We start from the raw sequence: 21,366 nt of genomic DNA on the forward strand, positions 1-21,366 counted from the left end.
TAGGATGAGGTCAAGAGTAGCACCCCCTCGCGTCGGTTCTTTGACTAGTTGCTCCATGAAGCAGTCCTTCACAGCTTCTACAAATCCTGTCTCCCTAGTGCAGTTGGAGTGACCCGTACTCCAGTCTATCCCTGGGTAGTTGAAGTCCCCCATCACTGTTACACTTCCAGTCCTGCACTCCTGTCTCAATTCCGCTTCCAAGTCGTGTCCGACTCCCTCTGGCGTACCAGGTGGTCGATAGTACAGCCCCAGTTTAATGCTCGCACCCTTGTTTCCCGGTAATTTGACCCACAGCGATTCCAGCCCCTCTACTTCATTGCTCCATACCCCACCTGCAATCTTATTTACCCCATATAATTAGAAAAGTGTTACTTGTCTATGCCTCACATGTCTCCATCTCATACCATTTTAGTTCAATTACACAGCACTGAACTCTGTCTGCAGCACATTTATCCTATAGCCACATCTGTAAAATTTGCAAAACTTCATCAATACTTCTCATGAAATGGGCTTATCTTGCAGAAATGGGCTTATCTTGCAGAAATGGGCTTATCTTCTACATGATGATAAGCGCTAATTGCATTAATGGAAACCTTTACAGAATTGGTTTTCAGACCAGACTCAGAGAGGTATAGAAGGTACTCAATTGGGTTTTGTGTGAGGCAAGAAAGAGGATCTAGGATCTTGAACTAACAGTAGATGGCAAACCTCCTCCACTTATAAAGTATAGCACCTCTTGGTGGAATCTTTCCTGGAAGCCAGCAGAATCCCGAAGACACCCTGAGGCAGTAAGAGGGAAGCCAATTCTATGCTCTCAATATCCAAGTTGCAAGGGCCAGGGATCTGAGATTAGAATGCAGATAAGATCCCTCACTCTGAGTGATGAGGGTTGGAAAATAGTCCAGTCTCCATGGTTCTTCAGAGGACAACTCCAGAAGAAGGAACCATAATCACGCCTTGACCAGTAAGACACAATTAGGATTATGGTTCCTCAATCCTGCTTGAGGTGTTAGCAAAGTCTTCTCTATCAAAAGGATCAAAGGATACATGTTTAGAAAACCCTTTCTCCAATCCAGGAGGTAGGCATCCAGTACTAGCATGACATGTGACCTGAGTGGCAAAAGGTCCACTTTAGGGGTGCCCTACTCTTGGAAAATTTTGCAGGCAATGCCCATGCTGAGAGATGCCCTTTACAGCATTCCAGATTGCCTGCAGCTCTAAGAGGTTGATTTGGAATTCATTCTCCTGAGAAGATGAGGTACCCTGGGTGTGAGCCCATCTACATAAGCTCCACATCTGTAGTTAGGAACTTCTGGGGTAGAGAAATTTGGAATGGAAATACCTAGGTCAGATTGAGTTGAATCCTCCATCAGATCTGCAACTGGCAAACTCTGGGGTAAACCAGGATGCACCGGGAAGGGGAAGGCTTGCCATTGGAAGAGGCAGGCCTGCTAGCGGGAGGGAGTGAGCATCCCTCCTGCTGGTCTTCTAAAAAAGGTACGAGAAGGTCAGTCCACTAAACCACCAGGAATGGTGTAGTAGGAAGTTGTCGGGGAGAAGGGGGTACCAGGGTAGATGGGGGGAATGGCCTGCTAGACCACCAGGCTTGGTGTGGTGGGAGGTTGTCGGAGGGGGAGGGAATTTAATGTCAGGGGGGTGCCCGATCCTGCATCAGGAAGGAGTGGGCAATCCTTCTGCCGATCTTCCACATAGGGTGGGGAGGGCATCAGTGGGGAATGGCAATGGTGGGGGGGGGGCACTAGACCACCAGGCTTTTTTGGGCTCCATTTAGGAGGAATTAGGGCCATTCATGGTGTTGGGACTAAGCTGCTTTATTTTCCTGTCAGTGCCTGAGCCAATCAGCACTAAGGCACTGACAGGAAAGTAAGGTTATGACAACTTATACCATGCCATTAAATATCGGCCCCGATTCCTCGTAAATGGTGAGGTCTTCCTTTTTGAGAATTGCGCAAAGAAGTCATTTTAATATTAATGATCTCCTTATACTAAAGTTTTAATATTAATGACCTCATTGTACTACATTTGCATAATTCAATAGGAAGCCGTTAGAAGGCACGAAAAAAAACGTGGTGAACCATTTTAATAATCGGGCGTTAAAATATGTGTGACTAAATTCTTTCCCCCACATTCTGTTTGTTCCTTCCAAGTTCCTTTTCTTTTAATTTTGTAGTTCTATCCCTCTTTTCCTTTTGTTACAGTCTGTCCTATCCACTTATTTGTCATACAAACTTTCCCCAGTGATGTTTATATTTACTAATTAAGATGTTCTTTTTTATTCTATTTTTAAAATATATCTTATATAATTACCTTTTTATTGATGTACACCGCCTAGAAGTCTGATTAGGCGGTGTAATAATTTTTAAATAAACTTGAAATGAACATTTAACGATGGTTTAGCACCATCACTAAATGCACGGTGACCTTAGAGAAACCAGCCCTCTATTTTTGAATGTCTTCCACTATAAAATATATTTTTATATGTAGTGCATTTCATCAATATTACTTGTTTCTGAGACAGAACTTTACTACTTTATAAAAAGCTTTGCATTTGTCAAGTCTTTTATTAAATACTAATGTAGCTTTAAATAAAAGGGCTTTGAACATCCCTTTAACCACTTAGACCATCTACACAAACGGCCTCTTTTACAAAGCCGCGCTAGCGGCCCCGAAGCCCATCGAGATTCAAAGGGCTTCGGGGCTGTTGCTGCGCAGCTTTGTAAAAGAGGCCGAAAGTTATCATCTAAAAACTTACAATTTACAGCAATCCATCAAGAGCTGTGTTTTAATTCGAGTGAAGTTAACATCATTAGAAAACAGAGGGTGGTCCTTATGTGATTCCATCATGTAAACATAGTGAAGAAAAAGCTGCTCACAAACTGTTATGATATATAAAATAACACGAAGCCATAGTTCATTATTATCTAGAAAGTTCAGTGCTGGATCAGGGATATTTTGTTGAATGGTCCCGAAAACACTCCTTACTTTTTCAAGAATAATGTCTTCCTGTAGACAAATGAAACAAAAATGCTAGCTTTATTTTCCAACAAATCTGTGCTATAAATAAGTTCAGTATGCTTTCGTGTTGTATATATTGTTATATTCAGAGGTGCCCCCTAGTCAAAATCAACAGAAATAGACATAATCTGTACAACATTAATTATTTATTAAAAATTGCAGAAACATATCATATTTAACTTTGTACCATTCAAAGTTTGTGTTAGCTTCATTGAAACACAATTAGACAAGGGCTATATACCCTTTTCATCTGGCATTCTACCTTTATGAGTTCTCAGAAATGACAAGAAGCCCTTACTATGCAAGGAATAATCTTCACAAACAGCCTACATATACTTTTGTGTCTGTAGTGATTGGCCTTACCTACATCCATTAAAGTTATGTAAACTACAGAGAATGGAAGTTCAAATTATGGACAATGTTGATGACAGTGTATGAAACAGAAAAATACCTGTAAAATATTTCACCTGAGAGTGTATGATTAACTTTAGCGGAGATATAGTTGCGCGCAATTGTCTTTAGCGCAATTGTCTGTGAGCGCCATTGTCATTGCGCTGAGTTGTCTGTGCGTTTTTGTCCGCGCGTGATTGTCTTGCGCGCTTTTGACCTGTCACCGGTAAAATTAGACCACATCAAACATATAACAGCCTACCATGACCCGACACGGGCCGTGTTTCGGCTAGCAAGTCTACTCTATTTGCCAAACATTTTGAAAATTAATTATTTTGGAAATTTTGCTATTATCTTCTATTTATCATTTGTAAATCATTCCTTGTTTATTTAATTGCTGTAAATCAAGTCGAGCTTTCTCAGAATGATGACTCGGTATACAAAGTTAAGCTTTAGTTTAGTTCAAGGGTCCTAAAGTTAAAAACAAAAACAGAATACACTAAAAACAATGTAAATAAAAACAGAAATAGAAAAGGATAAAAGATACAGATGTGAACAGAAAAGAATGTTGTATAGGTATCATATATAGAGCGTGCCTATGTTTAAACTTTATTGATTTTCCAAAGTTAACAAAAATGCAGTACAGTCTACACAAACAACATCAATCATATATGCATTTATAATCAATCAAAATCCCCACAATAACACCCCCCACCCCCACCCACCTAATACCTCGCAAGAGAATGAAACCATGACAGAAATATCCCTCTCCCACCCTCCCTTCCTCTGGGTGTGTGTGCAATATACCAATAGGATCAAAGGAAAAACAATTACAACACATCCATAAAAGATATCAAAGAACCCCAGATTAACTTAAATCTCTTAGTATGACCCAGTATATCCATGTACATTTTTTCAAATCTATAAATTAAACATAAATTTGCCCACCAAAAATTAAAGTTAAGGCGATCGCAGTTCTTCCAGTTGCGCGTAACCATTTGTATGGCTACCCCAGTCATGATAAGGAAAAGCCGCCCTCTATATTTGTCCAATGAGGGCTTCAGATGTAACATCGTCCCACATATGACTGCCTCATATGTCAAAGGAATCGATGCCTCAAGTATAGCATTAATCTGTCCCCATATCGACTTCCAGAACTTGAGTATTAAAGGACAATAGAACAACAGATGATCCAGTGTCCCTATATCAAGATGACAATGCCAGCATCTATTAGACTTAGAACTATCTAACTTTTGTAAATGAACAGGGGTCCAAAAAGTTCTATGCAAGAAGAAAAAACATGTTTGTCTCACAGATGCTGACGCTGTACATCTCATAAGAACATAAGAAGTACCTCTGCTGGGTCAGACCAGAAGTCCATCATGACCAGCAGGCCGCTCACGCGGTGGCCCATCAGGTCCAGGACCTGTATAGTAATCCTCAATCTATACCCTTCTATCCCCTTTTCCTTCAGAAAATCATCTAATCCCTTCTTGAACCCCAATACCGTACTCTGTCCTATCACACCCTCTGGAAGCGCATTCCAGGTGTCCACCACCCTTTGGTGAAGAAGAACTTCCTACCATTGGTTCTCAATCTGTCCCCTCTTAATAACATAAGACATTCTTGTAGTTTTCGAAAGTTTGAAGAATCTGTCCCTCTCCACTTTCTCTATGCCCTTCATGATCTTGTTAGTCTCTATCATGTCCCCTCTAAGCCTCCGCTTTTCCAGGGAAAAGAGCCCCAGTTTCTCTAATCTTTCAGCATATGAAAGGTTTTCCATACCTTTTATAAATCACGTCGCTCTTTTCTGAACCCTCTCAAGTATCGCCATATCCTTCTTAAGGTACGGCGACCAATATTGGACGCAGTACTTCAGATGCGGGTGCACTACCGCCCAATAAAATGGCAGGATAACTTCTTTCGTTCTGGTTATAATACCTTTCTTGATAATACCTAGCATTCTATTTGCCTTAGAGGCTGCTGCGCAGTGTACCGACGGCTTCATTGTCTTGTCCACTATTACCCCCAAGTCCTTTTCTAGGGTACTTTCACCCATTATCAGTCCTCCCATCGTATAACTGTACTTCGGGTTTCTGTTTCCTACATGCAAGACTTTACATTTCTCTACATTAAACTTCATCTGCCATCTCGTCACCCACTTTTCTAGTTTGTTCAGGTCCCTTTGTAAATCCTCACAGTCCCCTTTAGTCCCAACTCCACTAAATAGTTTGGTGTCGTCTGCAAATTTTATTACTTCACACTTCGTCCCTGTTTCTAGATCATTTATAAATACATTGAACAGCAGCAGTCCGAGTACCGACTCCTGTGGAACACCATTCGTGACCCTCCTCCAGTCAGAGTATTGGCCCTTCACTCCTATCCTTTGCTTCCTATCCGCCAACCAATTTTTGATCCATCTATGTACGTCTCCTTCCACCTCATGGTTCTTCAGTTTCTGTAGTAGGCGTTCAAGGGGTACCTTGTCAAAGGCTTTTTGGAAATCTAAGTATGGGGTTCCTTTTGTCCATTTGTTTGTTAATTCCTTCGAAGAAGTGTAATAAGTTTGTTAAGCACGATCTTCCCTTGCAGAAGCCATGTTGGCTTGTTTTCATCAGTTTATTCCTTTCTAGATGCTCATCAATGCTGTCTTTTATCAGCGCTTCCGCCATTTTCCCCGGAACCGAAGTCAGACTTACCGGTCTGTAATTCCCTGGGCCATCTCTCGATCCTTTTTTAAAGATGGGTATAACATTAGCTATCTTCCAATCCTCCGGGATCACGTCTGTTTTCAGGGATAGATTACAAACTTGCTGTAGTAGTTCCGCTATTTCCTCCTTTAGTTTTTTCAATACCCTAGGGTGGATTCCGTCCGGGCCCGGAGATTTGTCAATTTTTAATCTATCTATCTGCTTGTGTACATCTTCAAGGCTTACCTCCACGGATGTTAATTTTTCTGCTTGATCTTCTTTGAAGATTTTTTCAGGTTCTTGCACGTTTGATGTGTCCTCTTTTGTAAATACTGAAGAAAAGAACATGTTTAGTCTATCCACCACTTCTTTTTCCTCCTTCACCACTCCTTTCCTATCTCCTTCATCCAAAAAGGTCGGTGCCTTGATAAGGGATGTTAGCCAGGCGGTCTTGAAGATTAGGATCCATGTCAATGGTATGAAGCCATGCAAGGCGACGCATAGCACAGAGCAAGCAGCCGCTCGGGCAGATAACTCAAAGGCATCGTAAGATGATTGCAGGAGATGGAGACGCAACTGAGAAAAAGAAGCAATGACTTATTGAAACTCAAAATGCATATGATTATCCATGTAAGTCAAAAATTTCAGCAGTAGAGAAAGAAGAAATTCAAAATAAGTAATGAAATAAAAATTATAATTAAGACTTTAGAGGACATCATAGAATTCTGGTAGATGCGATGTCCAAATTTGTCCATAGTTTTCCCCTCCCTGCCAGGAGGAACTATAGCATAGACCTTGGAAGGATGGGATCTCTTCAAAGAAGATTCAACTAGTAGGGATTGATGAGATAACTGTGAGTTGTAAAATCCCTTGCGATGCACAATCTTATCGAGTCCAATTTTTCAGGAACTGCAGGTATGGAAAATGGAGTCTCCATGCATCGAGTAAAAGTCTGGTCCAAAAGCTTGTGAAGTGGAAGCTTGAGACTCTCTGCCGGAGGTTGAGGAAGATGCATGACCTGAAGATATTCCTTAGAATATTTGGAGCCAGAATCCAATTTAACATCCAAATCTACAGCCATCTGTCGTAGGAAAGATGAAAAAGACAGCTGATCCAGTGAGGCCTTGTCTCGAGAAGGACTCGAGGACAACGAGGCAGCATGTATCGAAGAAGAAGCTTCGGCATGGAAAAAAGTCTCATAGGAACCTGGTGACTTGGTCGAAGCAATTGAGGCCAGGATATCCTCGATGTCCGGCATCAGAGATCTGGAACGAGGAGTCGGTGGCCTGGTCGAGGTCGGAGTAGAACGAGGCTTCGAGGAAGATGGAATATCCTGCGAGGAATGATGCCGTGAAGAATGCCTCGATGAAGGTCTCGAATGATGGTGAGAACTGTGTCGATAACCAGACCTCGAGGATCGAGGAGATTTTGCCTCGGAGACGGAAGCAGCCGATGCCAATGTATGAATTGGACTAGAGGCTGTAGATCGAAGCTTCAGAGGCTTGGAGGAGGAACCTCGATGCACTCGCAAAGACTCTGCTCCTTGCTGAGAGTGTGAGGAATCCTGTCGATGCACTCGCAAAGAATTTACTCCTTGCCTTTCATGCTTAGGAGGCAGACCAGACACTTGCAAAGACTCTGCTCCCTGCAAAAGGTGAGGCTCCAACCAGGGCATAGGAGGCGGCTTAACCTCGCAGGGGGTTGCTGGATGCCCAGGCAGGATAATAGGAAGCAGTTTAGGACCCATAATGGTAAGGTACTGAAGAAACTGCTTCTCTAAAATGGTCTGAAAAGAAGCCGGCAAGGTGGGATCCGCGTCTGAAACCGGTCCATCTGTCTTGGCTGGAGGTTCCTTCGAGGTAGTGTGAGTGTACTTCGACTTAGGAGTCTTAGACACTTTAATCACCACCGGCAGAACCGACTGCTGAGCTATCTGACCTGAGGAAACAGGGGAAGATACAGCAGATGACGTCGAAGCAAGAGCCGCTGCAAACGAGGAAGGCTTGATGAGGCTCAGGGTAGAAGCAGGAGGTGCAGAAGGAGGCTCGATGGAAGTCGAAGCCGGAGACGCCTTCGAAGTCGAGGGATCAGTCGAAGACTCCATCTCGAAGAGTTTGTCTACTTGAATGCAACGACGCTTAAAAGCATGAGGCTGAAGTGTTTGGCAAGGCAGGCACGACGTGGGATGATGTTTAGGCCCCAGACACTTGAGGAAGCATCTATGAGGGTCCATGAGAGAGATCATGCGCCAACACTTGCTACACTTCTTAAAGCCTGTAGCAGGCCGGGACATAGGCCTAAAACCAGCCGCTGCAAGGTCGAAGCTCGTGGGCTGCGGCCGAGTGGACCATCTTGGAGAACGGACGGAAGACGAAAATTTTATTTTTTTAAACTAGATAAATACAAATAAAATAAATAAAACAGCGATTCGTGACAAAAAGAACACCAACCGCGGTCGAGAGAAGGCAAAAGTGAACTAAGTTGAACGCAGAGAGTCAAAGACGGACTTCTCGGCTCTGCAGAAAACTAAGAACTGAGGAGATGTGCCCTGTGCACTGGGCGGGAAGGCACTCGCGCATGCGCGGTGCAGGCGACTCAAAACTTCTAGTTTCTTCAAGCAAGTCTGCTTGTGAGGCGTCCGCATCGGGGCTCCATCGGATGATGTCACCCATACGTGAGAATACCTGCCTGCTTGTCCTGGGATAACAATTCTACCACAGTAACAACTTGGACCTACGAGTGCCTTACTCTGCATACCTGTCATCGAACTGCAGTTGCCTGATATTACACTTGCATACTGCTTTCCTGGACTGTGCAATAAAAATCTTATACCATTTTTCACCTTGTGCTTATTTATATTGAGTAGCAGCCAGGCATTAGCGTTTCCTTAATAAGCACCATTTCAGCTACTTGATCACATTGACCTTTGTCTTATCTAATGTACCATGAGGCCCAGACTGCAAAGGGGGAGATGGGGGTGGCAAACAGGGTAGCTGGCATGTCTCCTGCCTCACAGCCTGCAACTAGCATAATATTTGAGAACGTGAGATTAGATGAGAAGTGGAGAGGATGAACCAGGTGCCTTAACTTGGTGGCTTCTTTCAGTCAGTTTCCTACCCTGACAGTTTGAGATATGCTGAATTGCAGCCAATTCAACATTCTTTGGGTGCCCAAATGTCGCCTAAACGGAACAGTATAATCCAATTACAATTGCTGTGATTTTATGGCTGATTCTGTAACACAGCGTTAGAATGAAGGTTGGGGTGTGAGCCTAGTCTGGGTTCAACTCCCTTATGTCCTTCAGCTGACAATATACACATTTTAATAAAAATGACAAGCTACAGACTAATCACATCTATTTTTCATCTCAAACAGCACAATCTATTCCAAAAGTTGAGTTTGCATTTGATACAAAACAGCAGTATTTGAATCCATGTCACACTGAACCCAACTTGAGATTCTGACTTTTAGGACACTACCAGTCTTTTGTCTCAACTAACTGTGAGATCATAGCTAAGCAGATTTTACCTTAGCAGATCACTAAGCTATGATATGACAGGGGAGTCAGAGAAACTGGAGTGGAAAGTGCTGTAGCTCAATGAGTAAAAGCGCGGTACTGATTTTCCAGAGGTTGTGAGTTCAACTCCCGGCCTGTCTTTTACTGTGGCATTCTACTTTGCAGATGCACTTTGATGATGTCACAATGAGGTCATCATTGTGCAGCTGCATACCTCCATTTGCAATGAACTAGAAGCCACATTCAGGTCTGTTCTGTGTTTTATTCTGGTTTTAAGCTTGGCGAATTGAAATTATGGGCTTTCTGTTTGCTTTGAAGAATGAGCTGATTGTAGCAATCTTTCATGACAAAGAGAGTATTATTTAGAGCAAGGAATCGCTTCTAAAAACCTCTCTCAAATAACATCTGTGGGATGTCCAGAGAAAGCTGACTGGATAGCATGTATCGTGATAAAGCCTTTCTGGAGTTTAAACCACATCTATTTGAAGCCTATACGGAGCTAAAAGTCCTCGGCGAGAGGGAGAATTAGAAGGCCTTGAGCATGCGCAGATGCATGCTCAAGGCCCGGCAGAGGCAGGAAGATCTTCTAGCGGCACCGGCACGTCCTGTGGGTTGCGTGCTGGTACCAGACGGGGGGGGGGGGGTAAGTTCAAGTTGTTCAGGCGGGGGGGGGCCTTTGCAAGCGGGGGGAGCGATGCCGGTTATCGAGGGGGGGGGTGCTCGCAAATCGAGTCAACACTCGGTTTGCGAGACAAGTTTTGGGAGAATGTTTTGCTCATCTTGCAAAACACTCGCAAACCGAAGTTTGATTGTAATGATAACAAATCAGTAAAAACCACCTTTTTATATATAACATCATAGGGACGTCTTTCTGGCATCTATATGGGTTTTTTTGGGAATGCGTGCCTAATGCATGCTTAGTGCATTAGAGACGTTTATACAATGCCTATGTAGCGCCACAAGGACACCTAAAGTTAGGCACACTTTCGCCACGAGGACACCTAAATTTAGGCACAGTTTACAGAATCAGGGCCTAAGTGTCTTGCTGCTATTTTTACTTGTATTGTAAACTACTGTAACATCTACTGTTTGATTAGTGGAAACAGAACAAAATAACTAACTAAATAAATAAATAACTTTAGATTTCTATCACACATACAGTATAAAAAATGTTTAGTTGTTGAACAGACCTCTCAATGCACAGTTTGAAACACTGTAAATTGAAGAGTAGGAAGATAGGAAACTACTTTGAAAACATAACTATGATACCTACAAAAATGCGCTGGACATCAGATGGGACTGCTGTAAGCGTTTTATCCACAAACATTCTCTTTTGAATTAAGTGGCATAAGGAAGATAATGAAATCTGAGCTGTGATATCTAGCATAGGTTTTTCAGCCAAACTTTTTTCTGAATGGATTTAAAGAAGAGATAGAGAAACATACAGAAAAATTAAATCAGTATCTAGTGTATGTTACTATCTTTTTTGTCGTTGCATTTCAGATCACAGTTAAAGCACTTATATTCAGTGTGATTTTTGACAAAACTTATCTACCTTCGGTTGGCGGGGTCTCCTGAAGCAGACGCCGAAACGGGGCCGCGTCGGGACCCTGGGAAGTTGCATTTTTTGCATATAAGCTAAGTACAATCTTTAGCATATCCTGAATGCAATCACTATTATTTTGCACTTCTGAAAATTTTGCGAGTCATTCTATCTAAGTGTTGAATATAGTTTTCAATCAATTTACACCTTCAAAAGTTGGACTCGTTTTTACCAAATACTATGCTATGATTGGATATACAACTCTTATTCCAAGAGGGGGTTACCTCCCCCTCTTCAGAGTTACATGCCTCTGAGCTATGTTACAGTGTATACGAGCCCTTCTTATTTGGAGGTTTAATTGACTTGAGTCAGTCTCCTTAATTACAGCCAAGCTGTTTACATAGCAACCCAAAATTACAAACATTTTCCCAAGTAATATATTAACTAAGAGGTTGAAATATCAGAAAAGGCACCAGTTCAGTACATAGAACCTCTTATAACATTTATGTTATTTCAAGTTCTTATCCTGGAATTAGAACTTGCCATATAATCATTTATTTCAAACCTCCTTCCCACCCTTAAACATAAGCTTCCTTTAGTGTCTAACGTAATGTCTAGCTCAAGTTTTATAAAAATCTATAGTGCCAGGCATAGCACCGAAATTACTAAGAAGAAACAGCAACACTTAGCTGAAATGGCTATTTGCCCATTCCAACGTTGGTTTCTGTTTCTTCAAATACCCGACGCGCTCATTTGTCAAGAGTGTTTCAGCTTAAACAAGCCTTCCTTGGGGGATGATGGAATGTTGCTGAACTCCCAAATTACAACGCACTCCTGCTGCAGGCTTCCTCTCAGTCCTCTGATGGGGACGCCTAAATGTTAGGATGCTGAGAGCTGCCTAAGTACGCTTAGGCGATGCTGAGCATGATTCTATAATGGGCGCTTAAGTTTTATAAAATTGGTGCTGATATTGGTGCCTAAATTTAGGTGGACCTTATAGAATCAGGGCCTTAGTGATTGGTTCAATAACCACTTTGTGCCAACAGCAAGAGTTAATTTAGAGAAGCTGAACTGGATTCTGCCATTTCCCTCCCACTTAATATCACATCCTTACTACAGCTTTGTGACCAATAAATTTTATGTTCCATGAAGACCAAGTATAAAGACTTTTTTTCTGAATTGCAAACGTGATGCAATTAACAGAGGCATAAAAATTCAAGACTTCCTCGAGGTGTTCATTCTTAAGAATGTCATTTAGGGGGGGGCGTGGCTTAGCGCGAGCACGGATGGAGGTGTGATCCTGAAGCTCCTCACCATCCAGGCAATGAAATAAAGAAAAAATTATTTTTCCTTCAAAATAATAATATAAAAATATATATACGGAAAGCTGAATAAAAGATACAAAACAAAATCCTAAACTGCGGTATTTGAAGAAGGGTATGTGCAGACAGGAGACGGAAAAGCGGAGAGCCGTTTGAGCTGACGGTTACATAGAATTGAATACAGCGCTGAAGTATATGTTTATATTCTGATCAGATATAACAAAGAAGCTGAGGGGAATCGGGAAAGTAGTCTGTGTTTTCGGAGGTTTGGAGAGACTTGAAAGCAGTGCTGAGACGGAGAGACGAACGTAAACTGAAAAAAAAAAAAAAGCTGAAGGGTGTCGGTAAGCAGAGAGCTGTCAGTGTCGGCGATTTTAAGAGACTATGAGATATATGTTAGATTGAGAAAAAGTAAAGAATGGATATGTTCTGACAAAATATAACTAAAGAAAAAAAAAAAAGCCGAATTGCTATATTTAAAGCGGGATTTGTGCTGATGAAAGTCGGGAAGACATAGAATCGTTTGTGCTGGCGGTTTATTGAAGTTTGAATGCAACGCTGTAACCGCGTGGTATATGTGATTGAACAGTTTGGCGAAATAGAAAAAAAGAGGAGAAAAGTTTATTTTCTGAACATTATATACTGAAACAGAAAAAAAGGAAGCTGTTAAAAGTCAGGAAAGTTGAGAACTGTCTGTATTTCAACTGATTCGAGAGACTTTGCAGCAGTACTGATGCTGATGAATGTGAAAGACCAGATTGAGATCTGATCAAATATAACCAAAAAAAAAAAAAAAAAAAATATAACCTGAATTGCGGCAGTTGAAGTGAGATAAGTGCAGACAAGAAACGGGAAGGCAGAGAACCATTTGTGATTTTGGCGGTTTCATTGAAATTGAATGCAGCGTTGAAACCGCGAAGTACAAGTGAAAGATCAATATTGACTGGAAAAATTATAAAAAAGGAATTTGTGTTCTGACCAGTTATATTGGAAAAAAAAAGATTATTCTTTGATAAAAAAGGGGATTAAAAAAAAAAAAATTGAGAGAGAGGAGGACTTGCATTTTCTCTTAGAAATTGGGTGCTGAAGCACTGAAGACAAATAAATATCAGCTTACTAATAAAAAACAAATACTGAAATGAATATCAATTTCCTCTGACAAAGCTGCGATTGGGCTTGTGAGAGAGGAGACAGAAAAAAAGGTTCAACGGAACTTTAAAAAACTGAAATAGCAAGATATTGAGGAATTTGAGAGACGCTGAGAAAAAACAGAAGAAAATTGCTTAAAGTTGGTCAAAATAGAAAAAATAACTCTAAAAAAGTGTTGCTCTCCTTAATCAGAGCTGCGATTGGGCTTGTAAGAGGAGAGAAAAGAAAAAAAAAAAAAAAAAAAAAAAGAGTTCCCCTACATCATTGAAAAAGTGAAAGTGAGAAAAGAATTTTCAAACTAATATTGGTAAAGGAAAAAGAAAAGAGCTTAAAAAGAAAAATTTCTAATTCAAAGAGATAACAAAATCTTGGAAGAAAAGAGATTAAAAACCTAAGAATACCAAATCTAAAAGATTTAAATACAAGAAATAATAATAACCAAGGAAAAGAGAACAATAACATGGCAAGTACCAGACAAAACAAAAATGAGACAGGTACATCTGCAAAAAGACAGAAACAAGAACAAATAACACCAAGCAAGATACCACTTCCTATCGAAGAATCAGACACATTAAGCAAAGCTGAAGTCATGGAAGAATTAAAACAAATCAAACAAATGCTGAAAGAAACTATTACTAATATGTCTGAAATGAAAGAAGAAATTTTAAATATACATAGACAAATGGAAGTTAACAACAAAAGAACAACTGAACTAGAATCAAAAATGGAAATTATAGAATGTGAATCAAAAAGATGTAAAAACGACAACCTGGAATTAAATAAATTAAAAGATCAACTGGAGGATTACGAGAATAGAGGAAGAAGAAAGAACATCAAACTCTTTGGAATACAAGAAAATTTAGAGGGAAAAAATACTATCCTTTTCCTTGAAAATTTAATTCCAAAAATTCTACAATTAGACTTGAAACAAACAATTGAAATTGAAAGGGCGCATAGAATCCCAATAAAAAATTTAGAAAATAAAAACAGACCAAGACCAATCATTTTCAAAATGTTGAGATACCAACAAGCACTAGAGATACTAAATGCTGCAAAAAAAGATAAAAACTTAAATTATAAAGGATCAAGATTATGGTTTTTACCAGATTTCGCCAAAAACACAGCAACTAAAAGGAAAAGACTACTAGATATGAGACCTCTACTCAAAGAAAAAGGATTTAAATATGGTCTATACTATCCAGCGAAAATGAGAGTGTCATCTGGAGACAAGTCTTTATATTTTGAGGATCCCGAAAAACTAAAAGAGTTTCTTTCTAAACCAGAACCTATGATATATTAACAAAATATATTAAAAAGGTTTTGAAGACTCTATGAAAAATTAGGAAATACAACATATCGAAATATTTGAAGAAATGGAGGAAAACAACACAAAGAAAAGACAATAATAATTATATGAAAGAAAGAACAGAATATATGAAAATTATTAAATAATACACTGCATATAAGTTTAAAATAATTATATGTTGAAATCATAATACTAAGGAAATACAAATTAACATATTGTTAAATGGAAAATGATACATTAATAAAATGTTATGGAAAATGATTAAATAAATATAAAAGATCAATATAGATAGATAGAAGGGAAATTTATTTAAACAATTGAATATTGATTGCCTGGAATGGGGAGAATGTTAGGATTATAGTTCCAATGTGTATCCTTAAGCAGCCAATGTATTGGGTGGGAAAGGGAGGGATAAGAAGAATATTTATTAGAATAATTAAGGGAGATACATTAGGGTTAAATATGTGTGTCATGAAGAAAATTTTTTGGTTATTAAATATGAAAGAGGAGAGGAGGAATAAGATAATGAAAAGTATTAAAATATATAATGTCTTTTAAAATATATTCTATTAATGTCAATGGCCTGAATCACGTAATTAAAAGGGAAAAAATATTAACATATTTAAAAAAACAAAATGCAGATATTTATTGTCTGCAAGAGACCCATCTTAATATGAAGGAATCACAGAAATTATCAGGTGGATGGATAAAAGAATGTTTTTTTGCTCCAGCAGTAGGTAAAAAAGCAGGGGTTGCAATCCTTATAAATAAAAAATGTATGGCCAATATAAAGGTAAAAAATTCAGATCCACATGGAAGATGGATACATATCGATATAGGTATGGGAAATGATACCCTGACGTTATTTAATATATATGCCCCTAATTCGAATCAATCAGAATTTTTCAAAAAGCTACAAAATATGTTATTACCACTGGCTGCCTCTAATTTAGTGGTGGCTGGAGATTTTAATGCTGTAATGGATCCATTATTGGATAAAAAACCAGGTAAAAATATTAAATCTTTAGGTCTAGATAATTTAGTTCGATCATGTGATTTGAAAGATATATGGCGTATTCTTCATTTTAATGATCAGGAGTATTCATTTTGTTCACAGGTTCATAAATCATTTTCAAGAATAGATTATATTTTTGTTTCAACAAATAAAGTGCAACAAGTGAGTAAAGCCTCCATTGATCCTATTATCATTTCGGATCATGCAGGAATATGGATAGAATTACAATTAGATCAATTAGAAAATAATAGACCTCTTTGGAGATTTGATAATGCATTGCTTGTAGATGACAAATTTTTGGAAAATTTTAAAACACAAATTAATGAATTTTTTCAAATAAATTTAGTGGAAGATACATCTATAGAGAATGTATGGGATGCATTTAAAGCAACTATGAGGGGTAATATCATATCATATTCAGCTTTTATTAGGAAACAAATTAAAAAACAACATATAGAATTAGAAAAAGAAATAAAAATATTAGAAGCTAAATTGATAAGTAAATGGGAATATGAAGTTTTGCAAGCTCTTTTGAAAGTAAAAGGTAAATATAATGAATTAACATCAAAAATGATAAGAAAAGATTTGTTTTCCAAACAAACGATGTATTATGGAAATTCTAATAAGGCGGGAAAATTATTAGCAAATTATCTTAAGGCAAAAAAAAGGAGAACTAATATTAATGGAATAAAAGATGATAATGGTATAATAACAAATCAAACAAATATAATATTAAACAATTTTTAAATTTTTATAAGGATCTATATTCCTCCGAACCTTATTTGGAGAAACAAAAAGATGGAAAAAAATTTTTAGATTTAATAAATGGACCTAAGATTCCTGATCATATAAAACGAAGTTTAGAAGAACCTATATCATTAAAAGAATTAGAAACAGCATTGAGATCTCTTAAAGTTGGATCCGCTCCAGGTGGTGATGGTTACACAGTAGAATTTTATAAAACATTTCAAAATATCCTCTCCCCACATTTATTAAAATTATATCAGACACAACTTATAAAAGGTAATATAAAAGGTACTATGGCTGAATCAATAATAATTGTTTTACCTAAGCCAAATAAAGATCCTACTTTGGTTTCGAACTACAGGCCTATATCTCTGATAAATGTTGATAATAAACTTTTTGCTAAAATTTTGGCTTTGAGATTAGCCAAAGCTCTCCCACATATTATAGATATGCATCAAACGGGTTTCGTTGCTAAAAGACATTCCTCCAATAACTCTAGACTATTATTTCACATGCTAAACTTGTCAAAAAAAATGGATGAACCGGCATTTACAGTTTCATTAGATGCTGAGAAAGCATTTGATAGGGTAGAATGGAATTTTATGTATCAGGCGTTAGAATGGTTTGGTATAGGTTCTGGATTTATACAAATGGTAAAAACATTGTATAGCTTCCCGATTGCAAGATTAAATATTAATAATAAGATATCTGATGGTTTTCAATTGCAGAGGGGAGTTAGACAAGGTTGTCCTTTGTCTCCTTTGTTATTTGATATTGTATTAGAACCCTTATTGTTAGCAATACAGCAAACGAGGGAGATACAAGGAATTCCATATTCAGATATGGAATATAAAATTTCGGCTTATGCTGATGATATTTTGCTTTATTTGAGAAATCCAGAGTCTACCTTATCTTCTTTATTGGAATTAATTGATAAGTTTGGCAAATTTTCAGGTTATAAAATTAATTGGAATAAATCTGAAATTATACCCTTGAATGTTTACTGTGTAAAAGGATTATTTGATATTTTTCCATTCATATGGAAAGAAGAAGGATTTAAATATCTAGGCATTCAAGTTAAAAAAACAATTGAAGATACGGTAAAAGAAAATGAAAAATATGTATTAAAAAAAGTAACGGAGTTATGTGAACAATGGAACCCATTACATATATCTTGGTGGGGGAGAGTTCAAACTATTAAAATGATGATCTTGCCTGTGGTTTGCTACCAAATGAGTATGATACCTATTTATTTTCAGGGGTCCTTTTATAAGAAGCTTAATAGAATTTTAACAAAATTTCTTTGGCTTGGTAAAACACCTAGAATAGCTTTAGTAACCTTACAAAAATCAATTAAGGAGGGAGGGGTAAATTTTCCAAATTTCTATAGGTACCATCAAGCCTATATTCTACGTCAGGGTATGTATTGGATCCTCCCAGAACTTATAGATAATGCACCAGATTGGTTATATTTGGAATGGCGCCTTATGTTTCCCCTAAATTTAGTACATTTACCAAGTATTAATATACCTAAAAGATACAGAGAAAATAAAATAATAATGGATACTTGGAAAACATTGAGATTTATTGATAAATTAACACCCATCCCAATATATAAATCAACTAATCAATCCATATGGATAAACTCCAAGATCAAAGTAGGCGGAACCCAAATCCTTTGGAAGAACTGGATTATTGCAGGAATTAGATCTCTAGATGATATTATTTCAGAAGGTAAACTGCTGGATTTTTCACAATTGCAACATAGATTTGGTCTTAATAAAACACAAAGTTTTAAATGGTTGCAATTGAAGCAGGCCATTCAGGTTGGGTTCCCTGAATGGAAATCATTAAACAATCAATATAGTTTAAAGTTCTTATGCTTTAAAGCAGACTTCCTGGGACATCAAGCCGCATTGTGGTATAAATTAATATCTGGATATTTGAATAAAAAACCAAAAAATGGTCTAAGAGACATTTGGAGCATTGAGATTGGACATCAAATTAATGCATCTCAATGGCCACTGATTTGGTCTTGGAGAATGGGATGTACAGTGTCAGCATCTATGAGACAAACATGGTTCTTTTTATTACATAGAGCTTTTTGGACCCCTACTCGTTTACAAAAACTAGACAGTTCTAAGTCTAATAGATGCTGGCACTGTAATCTAGAACCAGGGACATTAGATCATTTATTATATTACTGTCCTTATATTAAAATATTTTGGAATTCAATTTGGCCACAAATTAATAAATTAATGGAAAATCATATTGCAATATCATATGATACAATTTTATTTGGAACAATGATGAGAAAAAAAAGTCAAATTTCACCAGAAAATAATAAACTTTTATTAATTATGACAGGGGTTGCCATTCAACATATAACTAACAATTGGAAAAATTACAACAACCTAAACTATACATTTTGGTGGAATACAATATGCCATGTTTTTAAAATGGAAAGAACAATATCAATACAAAAAGGGACATATAATAAATTTATAAAAATATGGGGGCCATTGACAAAATACTGTAATGATTAAATAATAGAATACTTTTTCTTCCTTTCTTCTTTTAGAGATCTTCTTATGACACACATATAGGGGGGGGTAAGGAAAACAATTTAGATATAATATATTATAATATATGATACAAAATGTAACAAATGATTAAGGGATAATAGAAGGGTGGGGGGAGGGAAAATGAACAAAATTTATCCAGAATATATTGCATTGATATAAATATATTATTGAATAATTATCAATTGTATTCTAATATGTTATATACTTTTATAAAATTTGAAAATATTATATTAAAGTGGTGAAGGGGTGGGGGGAGGGTGAAGGGGAAAATCAAATTCAGATATACATTGTGATAGATATAAAAGTGATAACATACATGTATCAAATATATTTTATTATTATGTACACTTTTTATGAAATTTGAAAATAAAAATATAATGGAAAAAAAAAAAAAAAAGAATGTCATTTAGGCACTCTCCAATGCCTGGAAATATGTAACTAACCATAACAATATTTGATGAAAATGAACCTGTAGATAAAGACTTTGAAGGTTTCCAGGTAAGTGATGAAATGCTGATGATATCAAACTTCACTGCTTATGCCAGATGTCTATCATCTGAAAATGGCAGGACAGGGCAGAGAAGCTCGCATCCTGGAGATGAATGAGTGGCTACATGGATGGTGTCATCAAGAGCGTTTTGGCTTCCTGGACCATGGGATGATTTTCCAAGGGCTGCTCAGCAGGGATGGTTTACATCTATCAAAGAAGGGAATAAGTGTCTTTACTGGCAGGCTGGCTAATCTACTGAAGAGGGCTTTAAACTAGAAGTGATAGGGCAGGGTGATCAAAGCTCCCGGGTGAGTATAAGCCCTCAGGTAAGTAAATCACTGAATACCTCTACATGGATGGGAAAAGGGGGCAATGTCTGGAAAGCAGTATATACTAATGCTCGAAGTATGGGAAACAAGATTCTGGATCTAGAAGCTGTGATGGAAGGAGTTGGATATAGTGGCGATCACGGAGACGTGGTTCACAGAGAACCATGACTGGGATGTAGTTATACTAGGCTGTAATCTGTTCAGGAAAGAAACGGGTAGGAAGAAAAGGAGGGGGGAGTAGATCTTTATGTTAAAGATCACATTCAAGCCACACAATTGCAGGATATGCAGGGCAAGGAAGAGGCACTGTGGATCAATTTAGAAAGAGGGAATGGTGAATATATTTACATTGGTGTGATATAAAGGCCTCCTTCACAGATGGAAGTAAAGATTTAATAGCAGACATTCAGAATATCTCTAAAAAAGGGGAAGTCTTGCTAATAGGAGATTTTAACATGTTGGACATTGATTGGGATATCCTTACTGCGGGGTCTTCTAGAAGTAGGGAGAGCCTGGATTCTCTACAAGGAGCAGTTGGTAATGGAACCCACGCGGGATGGGGTCATACTGGACTTAGTGCTTACAAACGTTCTAAGTATCAAGATGCCTAGGTTATATAAAGAAAATAGAATATTAGTAGACTAGTCTTTAAGCCCGTTACATTAACGGGTGCTAGAATAGATGTGTGTCTTTGTCTTTCTTTTTCTCTCCTTGGCTGCTTTCTGTCTGTCTTTCTTTCTTTCTGTCTCTCTCCCTCCCGCTGTCTGTCTTTCTGTCTCTCTTTCCTTGGCTGTCCACCACCACCATTTGTCTGCTCCCCCTGTCCATCAGTAGCCCTTCTCCTTTCCTTTTACCTCCCCTGTGTCCACCACCACCCCTTCACTGATCTCACTGTCCAGCAGCAGCCCTTCTCCCTTCGTTTTACCTCCCCCCTGTCCAGCAGCATCTCTTCCCTGCTCCCTCTGTCCAGAAGCAGCCCTTCTCCCTTCCTTTTACCTCCCCCCCTGTCCAGCAGCAGTCCTTTTCCCTGCCCAGCACCTATTCCCTGCTCCCCCTGTCCAGCAGCACCTCTTCCCTGCTCCTCCTGTCCAGCAGTAGGCCTCCCTTCCTGTTTCCTCCCCCACTGTCCAGCAGCACCTCTTCCCTGCTCCCCCTGTCCAGCAGCACCCTTTCACACCTCTCCCTGTCCAGCAGCAGCCATTCTCCCTTCCCAGCAGCACCTCTTCCCTGCTCCCCCTGCCCAGCAG

The 21,366-nt window shown here is 38.5% G+C and overlaps 1 protein-coding gene across 4 annotated transcripts in view; it reads right to left on the minus strand.

Annotated features, from left to right (window-relative positions):
- CCDC87 (coiled-coil domain containing 87) overlaps positions 1-21,366 on the minus strand; it is a 220,106-nt gene that overhangs the window by 186,191 nt on the left and 12,549 nt on the right. For 2 of the 4 annotated variants that reach the window (XM_033951406.1, XM_033951405.1), the window contains exons 3-4: positions 10,907-11,043; positions 2,774-3,024 (exon numbers count right to left, since the gene is read on the minus strand). The exons of 1 other annotated variant lie outside the window; for it this stretch is intronic. In XM_033951406.1, coding sequence (XP_033807297.1) covers positions 2,774-3,024; positions 10,907-11,043 — 388 coding nt within the window. The remainder of the gene's footprint in view (positions 1-2,773; positions 3,025-10,906; positions 11,044-21,366) is intronic. One more of the 4 variants, XM_033951408.1, reaches the window with a different exon arrangement.

This window comes from Geotrypetes seraphini, chromosome 7 (genome assembly GCF_902459505.1).
Source record: "Geotrypetes seraphini chromosome 7, aGeoSer1.1, whole genome shotgun sequence".
Classification (NCBI taxonomy): Eukaryota; Metazoa; Chordata; class Amphibia; order Gymnophiona; family Dermophiidae; genus Geotrypetes; species Geotrypetes seraphini.